An 18,712-nucleotide genomic window follows, 5' to 3' on the forward strand; every position below is an offset into this window, starting at 1 on the left:
TAACTCTTGGCAGGCTTGTCTGATATAGATTATTATCAGACTACAGTAATGTTTTTACTTTGATTGCATTTTCTGATTGCAGTTAAAGAGTGCTTCCTAGGCAAAAAGCATTATCAAATAACGAGGGGGGATTTTCAAAAATTATACAGAAATGACCTATAAGGGTGTGGCTGTGCCCAAAATTCTTGCCAATGTTTCTCAAATATTGTGAGGCTTGCTAAAGCTCCGGGCTAAAAAAGACTACAGACAAACTATAGGCAAACTGGGGGTTTGGATAGGCGTGGTGGAATCACGGAAGTCAATTCAAACACAAGGGTGAAATGAGGTGCGTACTTAAAGCCGCATTGTCACCAGTTTACTTCCGGTCGATTACGTAACACAATCTCCGATGATTTTTAACGGAAAACGCAAAAATTTTTTCAAAATATTGAAAGCGGTTTGTCTATTGCAAGTTTCTTCGAGGATGTGATAGATAATTTAGAGCGGATGGCATGTAAATATCTCGGATTCTAATAGATTCTTTTGTCTTTAAAGGTCGAGGTTTCTGTCGGACCTCCGGAAGTGAACTGGTGACAATGCGGCTTTAAGGGGGGGAAGGGTGCGTAGTGTACCCGCTCACTCCTACTCATCCCCTCTTAGCTGCCAAACGTGCTTTATTTCCCGTTGCGTATGGTAAGTTCTTGCATGTTAGACTTCAAAAGACACACAAGCAATGAGCACATTTATTCGTCTTTTTTTGTCACCAAAATTGGCTGTTACAAAACGCAAAACTCAAAGAGTAATCAAAATGAACTCTCGAGTTATGGTGTATAGATGGTATTACTACTGTTAACGATCATAGAGGGGTTATTAAAGTAATCAAAATTTTATTGATATTTTTATTTACCACACGTAAACGTAAAAAGGTATAAAAACAACTAATATAGTTTTAATAATTATAGAAAAGATACAGGCAAGCTGTAGAATAACTATGAGGTCTGCGTAGGCGTGGTGGAACCGGGGAAACTAAAATAACACAAAGCTGAAATGGTATATTTAACGACTATGTGAAGATAGAGAATTTTAGCGTTAGCCCTGCGTCGGAGCAAAGGACTAAGCCCTCAATATCAGTAAAACTACTCTATATTAACAGACGCAACAGCTTAGTTGCTTTGTATGAATATTCATAACGTTATTAAAAATCATTAATCGAAATCGAAACAAGGCTATATATTTCAAGAAGAAAAATTGGAAAACCCTAGCTATCTGTAGTAAGGAAAATAACGATAAAAACTTTATATAGAAAAATATTTTTTTTAAAAAAACAATATGTACAAAGCATGAAGGAATTTTCATTCGCTATCTTTAGGATCTTCCTATAAAATGGTCAGGAAAACAGGTGCTGTTTTGTACGGAAGTGGATATGACTTTCACACTTGGCTCATCACCTCGCATTATCGTCTAAATATAACCTAACAAGATGAACTTTGGGAACTGGTGAAATCGGTGGATAGCATTCTTATGTACAATTTAAATAGCATATATAACCATGGCCGCCAATAAAATGTTACGAAATCTAGCAAATCAGCATGCGCGAGTCATAATTTTGATTGACAAGTAATACGAAGCTAGGAAGGCCCCATCGTGCTATGAAGCCGAACTGAAGCATCCCATCACTACGCTGATTGGCTGACGAGATTCTAGCCAATCAAGTAAAATATCTCGCAGAACTTTCAAGGTGACAGCTTGGCGCAAGGAAACGGTCGCGCATAAATTTTCCCTGAATTTCCAAATATAGAATGGGATAACCAAAAAAGGTGAGTATACCAGCAAGTTGTCCAAATATGGACTGCGATGATGACTATATAAGGAGTCGGTTATGCACAGGAATAACAGAACGGAAGCTAAACGCTCGGGGCGCGGTAGTTACAGCTGTCGGTTCCACACTGGCAGTAGAACTCGTCCTTCTTCACCTCCCAAAACCGGTCGCCGTAATCAAAGCTGAAACACAGACAGGGAGGTCACGTTAGGCTTCACCTCAATAAAGAGGGCATATGGACTGTAACAAGGATCAAGCTAGTTTTTCTTTCCTTGAGAAAGAATACCGGTCTAGACATATTGCGCTTTACGACATCCAAAATATTTCCATATTTTTTGTAAAATATATCTCATTTTTCCACGACTCCTTATATTTCTTGGTACCAAGAGACCATGATGTAAAAGAACGAATTCCAGAGAAAGGGAGTCAGCCCGATGCATCTTGAATGAACTCCAAATTCGCCGTCTCCCAGGCTGAGACGTCTTCCCGTTCAATTATTTATAACATTTCGATTAGATAACTAACAGAACACCATCCTACGAGTAGCATTGTTATCATGAGCTAAGAGGAGCAGCTAAAAGAATTAAAATCGGGTAGCGAGGGAAAAAAGTTTGTGTGAAAATGTACTAACTCGCGAGGTGCCTATAACCAAATATGGCGCGACGAACCATATATGGATGCTATGATTGACAAGCTCGCGCAATCTAGAAATAGCTTTCAAGGACGACATCATGGGCCACGGGGACTCGTTCTCTTATATCATGGTCTCTTTGTGTTACGTATCTGCTCACCATATTTCTTGGTATATCTCTATGTCTTTTGAAGAGAAGAATGCTATTCGTGGAAAGCGAATATCCTGGAAAAACAAATTGGTGTCAGTACTGTATAATACATATCCTGATGATAAGAAGTCCACGATAGCAGTGGCGAGTGTAACACAAAGATAGATGGCTTGACGAATGATTGCCAAGTTACCAAGATCATCGTTGTCTTGGCGAATGTTCGTCGAGTGTAGTACGATGTTCGATGGCTTGGCGAATGTTTGCCAAATGTAACACGATAGTGGTCGGTGTTCGCCGAATGTAACACGATAGTGGTCGATGGCTTGGCGTATTTTTACCGAAGGTAAGACGATAACGCTCGTTGGCTTGGCGAATGTTTACCGAATGTGAGACGATAGTGGTCGATGGCTTGTCGAATATTTACCGAATGTAAGACGATAGTGCTCGATGGCTTGGCGAATGACTACCGAATGTAAGACGATAGTGATCGATGGCTTGGCAAATATTTACCGAATGTAAAACGATAGTGCTGGATGGCTTGGCTTACCGAATATAACACGATAGTGGTCGATGGCTTGGCGAATATTTACCGAGTACAAGACAAGGGTAGCTGTACCTGGTGGTTGACAAAGACTCGGGTGGGAATGCAGTTTGGTTCGCAGGAATGGTTGATGAATCGGCTGATGTTACCAAATCTCAGCGCGTCAATACAAAACAGCTCTTGGTCACTTTCCTACAGATCAAGCAGAGAACAATGATCAACAATTTTACTAGCAGCGACCTCAACACAAGAAACAAAATGAGAAAAACAAAACAAATAAAAAGTGTGAATAAACAGTAAGGGCATACAAACTAGGAAAGACAACAAACAACATTCTAGAACATTTACCACAGTGCAACACGCGCTAGCTAGCTAGACGGATCTCCAGTGAGTTTATTTCCTTTTCAACGGCATTTGACGATCAATTATTATATTATATATTCTGGAAATTAAAAATGACCATTATAAAATAAAGTATTAAAAACTCCCTTTCCAATTTAATTAAAAATTCAAAACAACTCAAATTCAAAATTACACTTGGTATTTTGCTAGGATTAAGAAAATGGAGGCAGATCTTTAAGTGCCCTTGTCAGCTACATCTTTGTTATTGTTTTCATTTAATATTGGAAGTCACATAATGTATAACAATGTGTAAACATCTAAAAAACAAATTTTTATACTTTATATACCAAATTCAATCGAAAAAATCGCATTGGCCTCCGCAAATCAGCCGATGGAAATGGATGCTTTTTCACACTTGGTACTTTGCTAGGATGACAAAATGGCGGCTGGCAGAGGCTGTTTAAATGGACACTTACCTTGCAATCGAGATCAAATAGGAAGGTGTCATCGTTGCGGAGGTCTGCTTCTGTATCCGAGATGAGCTCGCCGGTGTACTCACACAAGAACACCCCCTGGGGGATGGGACACAGTGCGCGCACACCCCACCCTGGGGGGAGGGACACATGGGAATAAGCCAAGCTCACAAATAATATTATTTTAGCGACAGAACAATGACTACACAGAACATTGTCTACACAGCTAAGAAAGGTTTACTGGAGGGAAAGTAAAGAAGATCAAGTCATTCTCATATTACTAGTGAAAACTAGTAATATTAACTAAAAATATTACTAGTAAGAAGTAACTAATAATATTTTTAATCCTTTTTCATCACAATCGTTATAATCATCGTCACGATATCATCATCATCACGATATCATCATCGTCACGATATCATCATCGTCACGATATCATCATCGTCGCGATATCATCATCGTCGCGATATCATCATCGTCGCGATATCAGCATCATCATCATCACCATCATCACCATCACCATCACCATCACCATCACCATCACCATCACCATCACCATCACCATCACCATCACCATCACCACCACCATCACCACCACCACCACCACCACCACCACCACCACCACCACCATCACCACCACCACCACCATCACCATCACCATCACCATCATCATCATCATCATATAATCTTTCAAAATGTTTAATTCCTTCCACATGCCAAATTAAGGCTTTACCATCTGTAATGGGTATGTGAAAATAGACCCTTACCTTTCCTTTTAGTCTTAAACAGCTGGAGGGGATATTGGACTCCTTTCTGGACCACTCGGTTGCGGCAGTAGCTCCAGCACTTGCACAGGCGGTTACATTCGAATATCAGCGGTCTGTCTAGCTTATGGATTTCATTAGACAGCAAGCCATCCTATAATAGGCATGTACTTGAGTTCAACATCAAATACGTACCGACGTTTTGAAAGTAAAGAGATCCGAGAGACAATAAGGAAAGAGCGTAGAGCAGTAAAATGATTGAGTGGAACTAGGAAAAGGGTTTATTGCATGTGTATACCATAGTTTGCCGCGAGCGCTGTGACTATCACGACCGATTGATTACCTGTGTATACCATATCTTGCCACGAGTGCTGTATTTATCACGACCGATTCATTACCTGTGTATACCCTATTTTCTTGCTACGAGTGCTGTATTTATCACGGCCGATTCATTACCTGTGTATACCATATCTTGCCGTGAGCGCTGTGGTTAGCACATTGACACATCAGGCCACTTCGACAGTCACCTTCACAGGAACAACTCTAAACAAAATGAATGAATGAATGAGCAGGGGCCTCTTCGAATCTTTGTCTCCCATACTGCGTTGCAGCAGTCGGTATCTGATCTTTACAGATTCACCCAACAGAGCACACTGGTTTTCAACTCTGCAAGATGTTCGTCTTTATTTTCTGTATTTGCCCTGCAGATGTTTTGGCAGCATTGAAAACTGATGTGTCTTTACACTTTATCATTTATCCTCGTTCCAGGCATATCCAGTCTCACGAAGAACGTACAGTACTTGATTCTTCCCATAAAAGCTTTCACGCAAATACTAACAACCTTTCTTTAGATAAGTGTTCTTAATTATACAGTGTGTAACTTTTCCTGTTACCTCAATGGTGTCGATGTTCCACTGAATTGATGAGCCTCCAACCTCGCAGGACTCTTTCACAAAGTGGAAATCTGGGCATGGTTCATTGTCAACCTGTTTATAATAACAAGTTAAGTAGAGATGGGTAAAGAACGGGCGAAAAGGGTTAGTTGACAGAGCTGCCTGATAAACAAGGTCTTGTAAGAGAACATCGGATGCCCATTTGAGAGGCGTTTGAGAGATATCATTCTCGTCCAGGATAAAAGAAATAGCAAAAGTCGATAATCTTTTCATTAAATCATAACAATTTTTCAGAATTATTAATTTCTGAAAATTGAAATAAATAATATCATTACAAATTAATTACCTCATTAACACACGGTATTGCCACATTTTCTTGCCCTCTCGAAATATCACTGAAAACAAGAGAGAAATCAGAACACACATTTGTACAGTCATCCATTAAAAAAACACAATTAAGGTCCGGTACCATACTTTTTACGCCATCACGGTCCCACAACATGCATTCACTGTATTAAGGTGCCATTACATACTATTGTTTCCACAGTATCAAAAGGAATTCTAAACAAAAATAAAGGGATAATAATTGCGACTTACCAGCTTAGAAGTCTGTAGCGTGCCTTAGGCTGGCATAGCCGTAGCATCTTATTCACTTCAAGAAGCTTTTGAGACTTGGTTCCCTCTAAGGCGACCTGCAACCAAATATGATATTAACTATTAACAACACATGAGACACGCCGCGATAATAACAATAAAATAGCGCCAGCAGTACCGTGGCACTGGGGGAGGGGGGCACCTCGTTGAAAAAAAAAATGCTTTTTGTACTGAAGCCAACGATGCCTCAAACTGGCGTGGGTTGGGGGAGGGGGTGGGGTAAGTTTAGTACCCTAGAGCCCCGCTCCCATCGGCCATGAGCATAAGTTACCTCAGGTGGCGTCATGGCATTTCTGTTTGCGATGTCGATACGTGCTCCACGGTCCATGAACAATCTTTGGGGGAAAAAAATAAAACTAGAGTAAGAAAGTGCTTCTTATGTGGGACACAAGATAATGTTAGCATTTTAGGAAATTAAAATTTAAATTGTTAAACTATAGCTCTGCACTTACTGGACGCATGCGAAGTTGTCTTCCCTTGTAGCAATGTGTCTGCACAGAAAGAAAAGAAGGAAACAAAGTTACAATCATCTTGAAAGAAACGTGTGCGACTTTTGCATGTAGTTTGAGTGAATCATATCACAAATGCTTGCAATACAGTCGACTCTCTCTGAGCGACCGCTCTTGTAAGCGACCAGCCCCGATAACGACCACGATCACGCATCACCGATTGAATTGTCACACAAACTCTGTAATTCTAAGCTCTCTGTGTAAATGCAAGGAATCTCTAGTCCATTGCCAGCTCCACGATTTATCCTTTTTCCAGTTACAATAGCCATCCACTTGTTTGTTGCACGCTTTAGAAACCGGCTAACAAAAGACGCCATGCGATCGTTGTAGACGCAGAAGATATTCTCATGACGAAAAGCTTAAGTCGTCGGTATAAACGAGCATAACGAGCTACTTTGCGTAGAATTAATTGCAATTAAATAAAACAACTCACTCTCATGATAAGTCGAATACCTAGTTTTAAAATCAAGCAATAAACCAAAATATCACAGCGTTGTTATTATCACGTTAACTTTTAGATTCCATTTTAATTAAGCTCCCGTAAGAGACCAACACTTATTGTTCAAGTTTTTGGCGCCCAGTGGTCGCTTAGGAGAGCAATCTCTCGTAAGAGACCAGCTCCGTTAACGACCACAATTCTCAGTTCCCAAGGTGGTCGCTTATAAGGGCAAGCTCTCGTAAAAGACCAGCTCCGTTAACGACCACAATTTTCAGTTCCCAAGGTGGTCGCTTACGAGAGCTTCAACTGTAGTAGTACACTCTAACTCACAAGGGAGTTTCACCATGCTTATTGATGGCATTGACATCTGAATGAGCGTCAAGAAGTAGAAGTGAGATGTCTTCACTACCAGCGTACGCTGCCCAATGCAGAGGGATATTCAATTCCTAGAAATCGATAAGGAAAACCTCATCATTGTCAATATTTTTTTAATAAACGTCACGTCAAAACGTCAAATGTAAGTCAAAACGTCAAATGTAAGTCAAAACGTCAAATGTAAGTCAAAACGTCAAATGTGAGTCAAAACGTCAAATGTAAGTCAAAACGTCAAATGTAAGTCAAAACGTCAAATGTAAGTCAAAACGTCAAATGTAAGTCAAAACGTCAAAACAACTTCAACAAGATAAAGAAGAAATCGACAAAAAATATATGGCGTTATTTGTGTCTGTTGACTTTGAGTTCACAGCAATCAGTTATTATCGCTGTCATCAACATCAGCAAACCCTTACTTAAACATTACTCATCATTAACATCAACTTACTAGGTCATCACCCTGCAGTATGCCTACCAGATCTCTGAGATGAACACTGCCTCCTCTGTCAATCAAAAGTTTGGTGGTGGCCATATGCTTGTCCTCGGCAGCCCACATGATGGCTGTCCAGCCGCCGTCATCCTGTCAAAGTAAATAAAAACATGCAAAGAAGAGTCTAGGACCAGATTTTCCAATGACATATAACACAAGTGCATTCCTTAACTGTTACAGGTGTATCAGTGTGTTTGCTCAACTCTCTCTTTTCCCCAGCATCACATGGTCTCAAAACACCTTGTAACCTTAACAGTATTTTGAATATTTTCTATCGGGATTACAGTATACCTGTGGCTAGTATTGAGGTCCCATGACATACCTATCGGGATTACAGTATACCTGTGGCTAGTATTGAGGTCCCATGACATACCTATCGGGAATACAGTATACCTGTGGCTAGTATTGAGGTCCCATGACATACCTATCGGGAATACAGTATACCTGTGGCTAGTATTGAGGTCCCATGACATACCTTCTGATTGATGTCAAAGGCCCCTGTGTTTAGGAGTAGAGAAATTAGATCTGTGTGACCACGACGAGCTGCCACATGGAGCAAAGTCATACCCCCCTGGTCCTGGACACATACAGTAAGGACATAAGAACATGGAGCAAGGTAATACCCCCCTGGTCCTGTACACATAAGGACATGGAGCAAGGTAATACCCCCCCTGGTCCTGTACACATAAGAACATGGAGCAAGGTAATACCCCTTGGTCCTGTACACATAAGGACATGGAGCAAGGTAATACCCCCCTGGTCCTGTACACATAAGAACATGGAGCAAGGTAATACCCCTTGGTCCTGTACACATAAGGACATGGAGCAAGGTAATACCCCTTGGTCTTGGACACATAAGGACATGGAGCAAGGTAATACTACCCCTGGTCCCGTACACATAAGGACATGGAGCAAGGTAATACCCCCCCTGGTGCTGTACACATAAGGACATGGAGCAAGGTAATACCCCCTGGTCTTGGACACATAAGGACATGGAGCAAGGTAATACCCCCTGGTCCTGTACACATAAGGACATGGAGCAAGGTAATACCCCCCCTGGTCCTGTACACATAAGGACATGGAGCAAGGTAATACCCCCTGGTCTTGGACACATAAGGACATGGAGCAAGGTAATACCCCCCCCCACCCCTGGTCCTGTACACATAAGGACATGGAGCAAGGTAATACCCCCCCCCCCCCTGGTCCTGTACACATAAGGACATGGAGCAAGGTAATACCCCCCCTGGTCCTGTACACATAAGAACATGGAGCAAGGTAATACCCCCTGGTCCTGTACACATAAGGACATGGAGCAAGGTAATACCCCCCTGGTCCCGTACACATAAGGACATGGAGCAAGGTAATACCCCTTGGTCCTGTACACATAAGGACATGGAGCAAGGTAATACCCCTTGGTCTTGGACACATAAGGACATGGAGCAAGGTAATACTACCCCTGGTCCCGTACACATAAGGACATGGAGCAAGGTAATACCCCCCCTGGTGCTGTACACATAAGGACATGGAGCAAGGTAATACCCCCTGGTCTTGGACACATAAGGACATGGAGCAAGGTAATACCCCCTGGTCCTGTACACATAAGGACATGGAGCAAGGTAATACCCCCCCTGGTCCTGTACACATAAGGACATGGAGCAAGGTAATACCCCCTGGTCTTGGACACATAAGGACATGGAGCAAGGTAATACCCCCCCTGGTCCTGTACACATAAGAACATGGAGCAAGGTAATACCCCCTGGTCCTGTACACATAAGGACATGGAGCAAGGTAATACCCCCCTGGTCCCGTACACATAAGGACATGGAGCAAGGTAATACCCCCCCTGGTCCCGTACACATAAGGACATGGAGCAAGGTAATACCCCCCCTGGTCCTGTACACATAAGAACATGGAGCAAGGTAATACCCCCTGGTCTTGGACACATAAGGACATGGAGCAAGGTAATACCCCCCTGGTCCCGTACACATAAGGACATGGAGCAAGGTAATACCCCTTGGTCTTGGACACATAAGGACATGGAGCAAGGTAATACCCCTTGGTCTTGGACACATAAGGACATGGAGCAAGGTAATACCCCTTGGTCTTGGACACATAAGAACATGGAGCAAGGTAATACCCCCCTGGTCCCGTACACATAAGGACATGGAGCAAGGTAATACCCCTTGGTCTTGGACACATAAGGACATGGAGCAAGGTAATACTACCCCTGGTCCCGTACACATAAGGACATGGAGCAAGGTAATACCCCCCCTGGTGCTGTACACATAAGGACATGGAGCAAGGTAATACCCCCTGGTCTTGGACACATAAGGACATGGAGCAAGGTAATACCCCCTGGTCCTGTACACATAAGGACATGGAGCAAGGTAATACCCCCCCTGGTCCTGTACACATAAGGACATGGAGCAAGGTAATACCCCCTGGTCTTGGACACATAAGGACATGGAGCAAGGTAATACCCCCCCCCACCCCTGGTCCTGTACACATAAGGACATGGAGCAAGGTAATACCCCCCCCCCCCCTGGTCCTGTACACATAAGGACATGGAGCAAGGTAATACCCCTTGGTCCTGTACACATAAGGACATGGAGCAAGGTAATACCCCCCCTGGTGCTGTACACATAAGAACATGGAGCAAGGTAATACCCCCCCTGGTCCTGTACACATAAGGACATGGAGCAAGGTAATACCCCCCCTGGTGCTGTACACATAAGAACATGGAGCAAGGTAATACCCCCCCTGGTCCTGTACACATAAGGACATGGAGCAAGGTAATACCCCCCTGGTCCTGTACACATAAGGACATGGAGCAAGGTAATACCCCCTGGTCCTGTACACATAAGGACATGGAGCAAGGTAATACCCCCTGGTCTTGGACACATAAGGACATGGAGCAAGGTAATACCCCCCCTGGTCCTGTACACATAAGGACATGGAGCAAGGTAATACCCCCCCTGGTCCTGTACACATAAGGACATGGAGCAAGGTAATACTACCCCTGGACCTGTACACATAAGGACATGGAGCAAGGTAATACCCCCTGGTCCTGTACACATAAGAACATGGAGCAAGGTAATACCCCCCCTGGTCCTGTACACATAAGGACATGGAGCAAGGTAATACCCCCCCTGGTCCTGTACACATAAGGACATGGAGCAAGGTAATACTCCCCTGGTCCCGTACACATAAGGACATGGAGCAAGGTAATACCCCCTGGTCTTGGACACATAAGGACATGGAGCAAGGTAATACCCCCTGGTCCTGTACACATAAGGACATGGAGCAAGGTAATACCCCCTGGTCTTGGACACATAAGGACATGGAGCAAGGTAATACCCCCCCTGGTCCTGTACACATAAGGACATGGAGCAAGGTAATACCCCTTGGTCCTGTACACATAAGGACATGGAGCAAGGTAATACCCCTTGGTCTTGGACACATAAGGACATGGAGCAAGGTAATACCCCTTGGTCTTGGACACATAAGGACATGGAGCAAGGTAATACCCCTTGGTCTTGGACACATAAGGACATGGAGCAAGGTAATACCCCCTGGTCTTGGACACATAAGGACATGGAGCAAGGTAATACCCCCTGGTCTTGGACACATAAGGACATGGAGCAAGGTAATACCCCCTGGTCTTGGACACATAAGGACATGGAGCAAGGTAATACCCCCTGGTCTTGGACACATAAGGACATGGAGCAAGGTAATACCCCCTGGTCCTGTACACATAAGGACATGGAGCAAGGTAATACCCCCTGGTCTTGGACACATAAGGACATGGAGCAAGGTAATACCCCTTGGTCCTGTACACATAAGGACATGGAGCAAGGTAATACCCCCCCTGGTGCTGTACACATAAGAACATGGAGCAAGGTAATACCCCCCCTGGTCCTGTACACATAAGGACATGGAGCAAGGTAATACCCCCCCTGGTCCTGTACACATAAGAACATGGAGCAAGGTAATACCCCTTGGTCCTGTACACATAAGGACATGGAGCAAGGTAATACCCCCCCTGGTCCTGGACACATAAGAACATGGAGCAAGGTAATACCCCCCCTGGTCCCGTACACATAAGGACATGGAGCAAGGTAATACCCCCCTGGTCCCGTACACATAAGGACATGGAGCAAGGTAATACCCCCCCTGGTCCTGTACACATAAGGACATGGAGCAAGGTAATACCCCCCCTGGTCCTGGACACATAAGAACATGGAGCAAGGTAATACCCCCCTGGTCCTGTACACATAAGGACATGGAGCAAGGTAATACCCCCCCTGGTCCTGTACACATAAGGACATGGAGCAAGGTAATACTACCCCTGGACCTGTCCACATAAGGACAAACGCACATCCACATAAGAACATACTGTAAGTATAAAAAATGCAGATGGCGAATGGAAAATGGAAAATGCATGACCAAAAGGAACAATTGATATATATATTTCTTACAAATTCAGGTAAAAATTTGGCTGCATAAATCCTACAGTCATGAATTAACAGTCATTAATATATGTTTTTTTTGCATTGCTAGACCTTTATTCTTACAAATAATTAGCACCTGTTATTCGTAGAACTGTATTCACTATTTTTACTGTCAATGCAAGTGCAAGCTCAAATATGCCAAGGAGACCTTAGACCACCAGTCATGTGAAAGTAAATTGATGGGACTTGTTTGCTAAGGGAGTGTTCATTAAATACACCGAGGAGGAGGGAAGATATTGAGGGGGGGGCTCCGAAAATTTTGAACCACCAAAAGGGGGGGCTTCAAAAAAAAAAGGTCCTCTAAGGGAAAAAGAAATAAAATTTTGGGGTTCTATAAGGGGGGGGGGGGCACGGAAAAAATGTTAACAATGAAAGGGGGGCTCTGAAATTTCAAGGTGTCTTGAGTAAAAATCTTCCCTCCCCCCTCTGTGTAATTAATGAACAATCCCTAACCTTGGCTCTGAGAGATGCTCCAGCCTTGGACAGGTACTCAAATGCCTGTATTTGATGTTCCTCAACAGCATTGAACTACACAAAAAACAAACAAACAAAAAAATACAAGTTGAGTGTATTCAATGTACACTCAAAAGAGTAAGAAATAATAGTTTATGATATTTTTTTTGGAGTGCATAATCAACCATATTAAACATAAATAAGCATGATAGACCATATATCTGAAAATGTTGACGGTCCTATATAAATAAAGATTTCTTGTTCTTATAAGAAGAACTTAGTATACTTACCATAGGAGTACGCATATCATAATCTAGAACATCCACATCACCGCCAACCTGATACAAATAGTGATAACAAAATTAGAATATAAGAGATAAAAATTATAATAGAATGAACTGTACTGTAAAAAACATGATTATGTTATGCTGTTCTATAGTTTCTAGCAAAATAATGAAACAATTCTTAAAGTTACCTATTTACATAAGTCATTTCTATGAGTTTTTTTGCCAAACAAACAAACTGTTCTCAGTGCAGTACACAATAATTTGTACATTTTTACAGTAAAGCAAGAGTTGGAATAAACCATATCAATAATGCTGAAAAGGGGTTTACTGTAAGGTTCTCACCATTCTAAGCACTTTAAGTATATCCAAGTATCCCCCAGCGGCCGCCGCATGTAGTGCTGTTCTGCCTTTCTCAGACTCAACCTGATTATTGGCCTGGCAGCCTTCAACTGTGAACAACAAAACAAATAGTGTCAAGGTGCTCGAAATTGGGATAGCTGTGAGCAGCATTGCCAATCAATTCTGATTTTTCTAACATTTTTATTAGGAATCAAAAGCTTGCAGAAGATTAAAAATGTAGAGGAGATAAGTAAATTAATAAACATACTCTAAAGCATATGCTACCAATACAGTAACTTTTACAAAGCATGTTATTTTTAGCGAACACAACTGATCTGGAAACAATAACACCATGCTTTTCATTTGACTCAAGGACATTAAGAATGCCTTTTACCTAAAAGTGCAATAACTTTTTCCAGATTTCCAGTCTTGGCTGCTTGGAAAAGATTTCTGCCTGTGACACGCAATCTTTTGAAGGGCCTGTAAAAATGAAAGGAAAATTTAAAAAAAGGAAAAGAAAAGGAAAAAAATATGTTGTACATGTAGCACAAGTTTCATGGGTGATCTGACAAACATAACATCAAATAACTTTTCAACATATATACATTAAATCAACTTAAAAGCCTGCTTATGACAAAAATGGCATACAGTATACCTCACTCGCTTGATTTCTTTCAGCATTTGGACAAGCTTATCAGGGTTGGAGAAGAGAGATGTGTCAACAGCTGAAAAAGAGCATGGTTAGCAACATGTATGTTTTGTAATAAATATTTATGGTCGAATGTGAGCATAATGCCCATTGAACAAGGCAAGAACAAAGGGGGGTCGGCCCCTATCCCAGGGTAAGCGCACATGACGGCTGAACAAGGATCACTTGGCTTCTGTGACTTGCTCAACATAGTGTTTTTGACCCACCCAATCCCTTTTCTCCTCCTCATACTATCAGACTTGTCTGTATTTATTGGGGTTGGGCCCAGTAAACTAGCTTCAGGAAAAGCAGCATTTTACCTTTCAATTAAATTGAAAGAGAGCAAAACATAAAAAATATTATAAATGAATGTGTACAATAATGCTTCAGGTTTCCATTTGAGCACTTACTGTACTCACTTACCAACGGAAAGCTTAGATGCAGTAGGGAAAGCTACTTGAGAAAAACACCACTTACCCATTAAAAAAAAACACTTTATGCTTCTGCCTTATTTTGTGATTCACGTTTAAACTCAAGCAGGCAGACAAAAATGTAAAATTAGGCCATTTGTATAATACAATGCTGTTCTCGTCCCATACCAGGTATAGATGGAGAGGGTGACAAAGGCATGGACTCTGAAGTGGTGGACTCACTACTGCTACCACTGTCAGTCTGCCTGGTAGATAACATCCCTTTGCTCATCCTGGATACAATGTTTGCAAGAGAAAGACCGACAGTCTCTGGAGACATGATATCATCAGCTGTTTTTTCCGGAGCTTCACTAAAATACACATAAAAAAAGAGATTAAGTCTCTGGAGATAATATACAGCATTATTTGTGAGGTTTTCCAGGAGCTGCACTACACAGAGAAGAAAGAAAAAGGCAGAGTCTAGGATATTATTAGGATCAGAAAGAGTGGAAAAAAGCAAATAGTTACACACAGATTATGAAGTGCTCACAATAAGTGTTCAGTGTTATACTTAAGATAAAACTTGATAAATTAGGGTCGGTTAATAGTGTTTACACCTTTCTTGTTATTGAAATAATCAATAATTTTTTAACTTACACAGGATTTGTTTTGCTATGATCTGCACTCATCTTTGCTCCTGAAACAAATGAAATTTTAATATCAGTAATATAAGTAATATTTAGTATTATTAGTTATAATAGTAAAAACAATAATAGTGCTTGTTTACAGCTTAATCCCTGCTTGGGGTGATATGGTACATGAAGAGGTTCTTACTTTGCTTTGGTGATAGATGAGTTGCAGTATTTTGTTTTGCCTAAAACAGATTGAGATTAGGATAGCACAACAGAATAACAACAACAACAACAAATTCATATGTAAATGATGAAATTGTAACTGACAATGATTATTTTTAATAAATGATAACAATGGTGATTATCCTAAGTTTTGGTGATGATGATGGTCATTTGTTATAATTATGAAGATGCAGATGATTATTGTTGAATTTGTCAATAATGGGTATATAATGATAACTAAGATAATAATAACTTACATTCAAAGTTTGAGAGGAAGCTACAGTTGTCTGCCTGGGTTCTTTCTTGATGGCCCTTGGGACATCTGCAATTAGCGAATCTGAAAGGTCACACTTGATCATACAGCCAGAAAAGCCAGTCATTTTATTTTTAGGGATGCAGCAATGAAAACCTAAATTTCAGGCTGCTACTTAGGACCAACAGTATGCTCTGGTAGGCTTATGATGTAGGGATTCCAATAGTGGGCAACAGCAATATTATACATTGTTTGGAATTATTTTTTTCTTATCTAGGATATCATCAATTTTTTATGCTACCTTTGTTATTGTTTTAGCAATATCCCTGAGAATAGTGATGGACTGCAGCCGACTTCAAGACCCTTCTATGAAAGGGATTTTGCTCTACACACTCATCCAGGGGATAACAGTTCCACAGACTTATATCATTAATTATTCTAGGATAGTAACCATCACCTTTTGTTTGGGTAGAAGCATTTGCTGGTACATCCATTACAATTTCTAACTCATCATCTGAATCAATCACTACTGGTTGTGTCTTTGTGCCTTCATTGGAGTCTTTCGACGCTAGAATTTTTTGAGCCCTGATATGGGCATGGCATCCACAATTAGTTCTGTGAGCGGCAAGCCGATGTGGTGAGAACTTTCCTCCTCCAGGCATGGGAATGCAAGCAACAAATCCACCATCACTGATGTTCATTTTTGTTCCAGGGGGGGTACTCAGCAGGGGGGACACTGCTTGCCGAAACAGGGTGGGGAAGGCAGATAGTGGTTTTGTCACCATCAATAACTGACATTTTTGGTGGCTCATTGGATAATCGGTTGAAAGGAGCTATTCTAACAGTCTTTGGTGCTGGTTGCTGGTTTTCAGTGTCTAAAAAGCAAGACATTCTTTTTGGGAGCTTCTGGGATGGATCAAGCATGGAGGGTCCTGCCTGTGTGTTCATGTCCTTTGTTAATTGGCCATCAGTTTCAGCTTGGGTTCCAGGTAATGTCACAGCAGAGTTCCCAGATGTCATGTTATGATCTTCACCTTTCTCTTTGTCTTCGAACAGATGACTTTGAGCTGATGAACCATATAAAGTCCTTGGACCAAACGAAATCTTTCGAGTTTTTAACTTCTGGAAATCAGGGGGGTTTACAGATGAAGGATTACTTGATGAAGAAGGCCAAAGACTAGACTCCCCTGAAGTATTGGAGGTTCTAGATAAGGCTAACAAAGGTGGTACAACTGAATTGGTTGTCTCTTCAGGCTGTTTTCTTTCACTTTCTAGTAATGTAGGGATATTCTGGAGAGGTTTGAGAGAGCTAGTGTAAAAAGAATTGCAACCATGTCCTCTATTCCTCCATTCTGCTTCCAAGGCGCTAAGTGGGCGTTGGCTTTTTGAAGAGGTCTGTTGTTGGGGAAGGGCAGGGCAGCTAGCTGGCCGGGGAACTTCATCAGACTTCTTCATGAGCTCGTTGATAGAGCTGGGGAACACAGTGTTATGTTGTGTAGCTGCTATCTGATTTGCTTATCTATTGAAAAAAATAAAAAGAGTTTTCATTTCCACACAACTGAATTTGCTTGTCTCAGAAAGTACTTTATTGGTATTATATTTTGTGCTACTTAAATTTCAAAATGAAAGAGACACAAAATGTTATTCAGGCAACCTTTATCAGAACAAATTTCAATAACCTCCCTTTTTTTCTTTTTTCCCTTGTACAAAGATTACGAACCTATTCCCTCCTACACCACCCTTAACATGCCAAAAAGACCTAGGACAACAAAAAAAATCAAGGAAGTGAAAATCCAGAAAAATAAACCCTAATAAAGGTTGTGCTATGAAATTATGTTTTTTTTTTCAAGATAAAAGGACAGACCACTGTCTGTGTTCAGAATCCCGAACACAATGTGGGTTGACCCCATGAAGCAACTTTATACGTGTCAACAGATCAACTCTCTCTCTCTCTCTCTCTCTCTCTCTCTCTCTCTCTCTCTCTCTCTCTCTCTCTCTCCTCTCTCTCTCTCTCTCTCTCTCTCTCTCTCTCTCTCTCTCTCTCTCTCTCTCTCTCTCTCTCTCTCTCTCTCTCTCTCTCTTGATTAACAGCTAAAGAACGTGAGCACTTTAGTGCGAATGGCTAAGGCACAAGTATCTTGTATAAAGCGATCGAACCTTATACAAGGTAGTAGCATGACCTTAATTTCTATGTGATGATGATAAATGAATCAAATGACAAGACACCTAGCACAGGATTATTATAAACTATAAAAGCTACATAATAACAATGCACATTGTCAAGTATTGCTATACACAATTACCACACAGTTCGGCTAAAGAGCTTAAAGCAGACTGGCATTACAGCCAAGTCATAGAATATTCAACTAGGTTTCTTTCCAAGCCCGGACTTCAAAACAAACCCGCGTGAGTTTGTGCAAGGCCCGTATCAAGCCGGATTGCAGCATTTTTTTAGGAAATGAATAAGTAACAGCACAAACCTTGTATTTATACTCATAACTTTATAGTGTAAAGCGCTGCTGTACAATTATTATTAACTTTACCTTTAAAATTCGATTGAAGCTCCCTTCAAGAAGCAAAGGGCGAAGCAAAGCCAGCCCGCGAAACACGCTACCGTTTGTACGCATACATGGACGTGACTGCCGCTGACGTGACGAAACGTGGTAACGAAGCTGGAAGTGACGTCGCTCAACCGGAAGTTCTATTTCAGGGGGGGGGGGGGGGGGGGTGTACATTTTTTGGTAAGGGGGAGAGGGACTTGATAGTTCTAAAAAGGGTAATGTATTTTGGGGTATTTTGGGGGTTGTTGGTTTCTAGTCTAAGGACGATCTTTTGGTATGAAAATTTGGGCTCTCCTAAA

At 41.6% G+C, this 18,712-nt stretch overlaps 1 protein-coding gene across 2 annotated transcripts; it reads right to left on the minus strand.

Annotated features, from left to right (window-relative positions):
• Positions 1-708: 708 nt before the first annotated feature.
• LOC116620292 (histone-lysine N-methyltransferase EHMT2) lies at positions 709-18,509 on the minus strand. 2 transcript variants are annotated; one of them, XM_048731598.1, is made up of 25 exons: positions 18,396-18,509; positions 16,310-17,371; positions 15,857-15,921; positions 15,580-15,619; positions 15,403-15,442; positions 14,935-15,116; positions 14,303-14,372; positions 14,042-14,127; positions 13,651-13,757; positions 13,312-13,359; positions 13,022-13,096; positions 8,533-8,634; positions 8,043-8,147; positions 7,526-7,641; positions 6,700-6,738; positions 6,519-6,582; positions 6,191-6,285; positions 5,940-5,988; positions 5,594-5,686; positions 5,157-5,243; positions 4,704-4,854; positions 3,940-4,070; positions 3,197-3,313; positions 2,590-2,654; positions 709-1,980 (listed from the first exon to the last, which is right to left on the minus strand). In XM_048731598.1, the coding sequence occupies exons 2-25, from the start codon at positions 16,662-16,664 to the stop codon at positions 1,884-1,886; spliced, it is 2,379 nt and encodes a 792-aa protein (XP_048587555.1). In that variant the 5' UTR covers positions 16,665-17,371; positions 18,396-18,509; the 3' UTR covers positions 709-1,883. The 2 variants fall into 2 exon arrangements, with proteins under 2 accessions (XP_048587555.1, XP_032241943.2); XM_032386052.2 differs by having other exon boundaries at positions 15,857-15,936.
• Between the last annotated feature and the right edge of the window lie 203 nt (positions 18,510-18,712).

Source organism: Nematostella vectensis, chromosome 8 (genome assembly GCF_932526225.1).
Source record: "Nematostella vectensis chromosome 8, jaNemVect1.1, whole genome shotgun sequence".
NCBI classification, from domain to species: Eukaryota; Metazoa; Cnidaria; class Anthozoa; order Actiniaria; family Edwardsiidae; genus Nematostella; species Nematostella vectensis.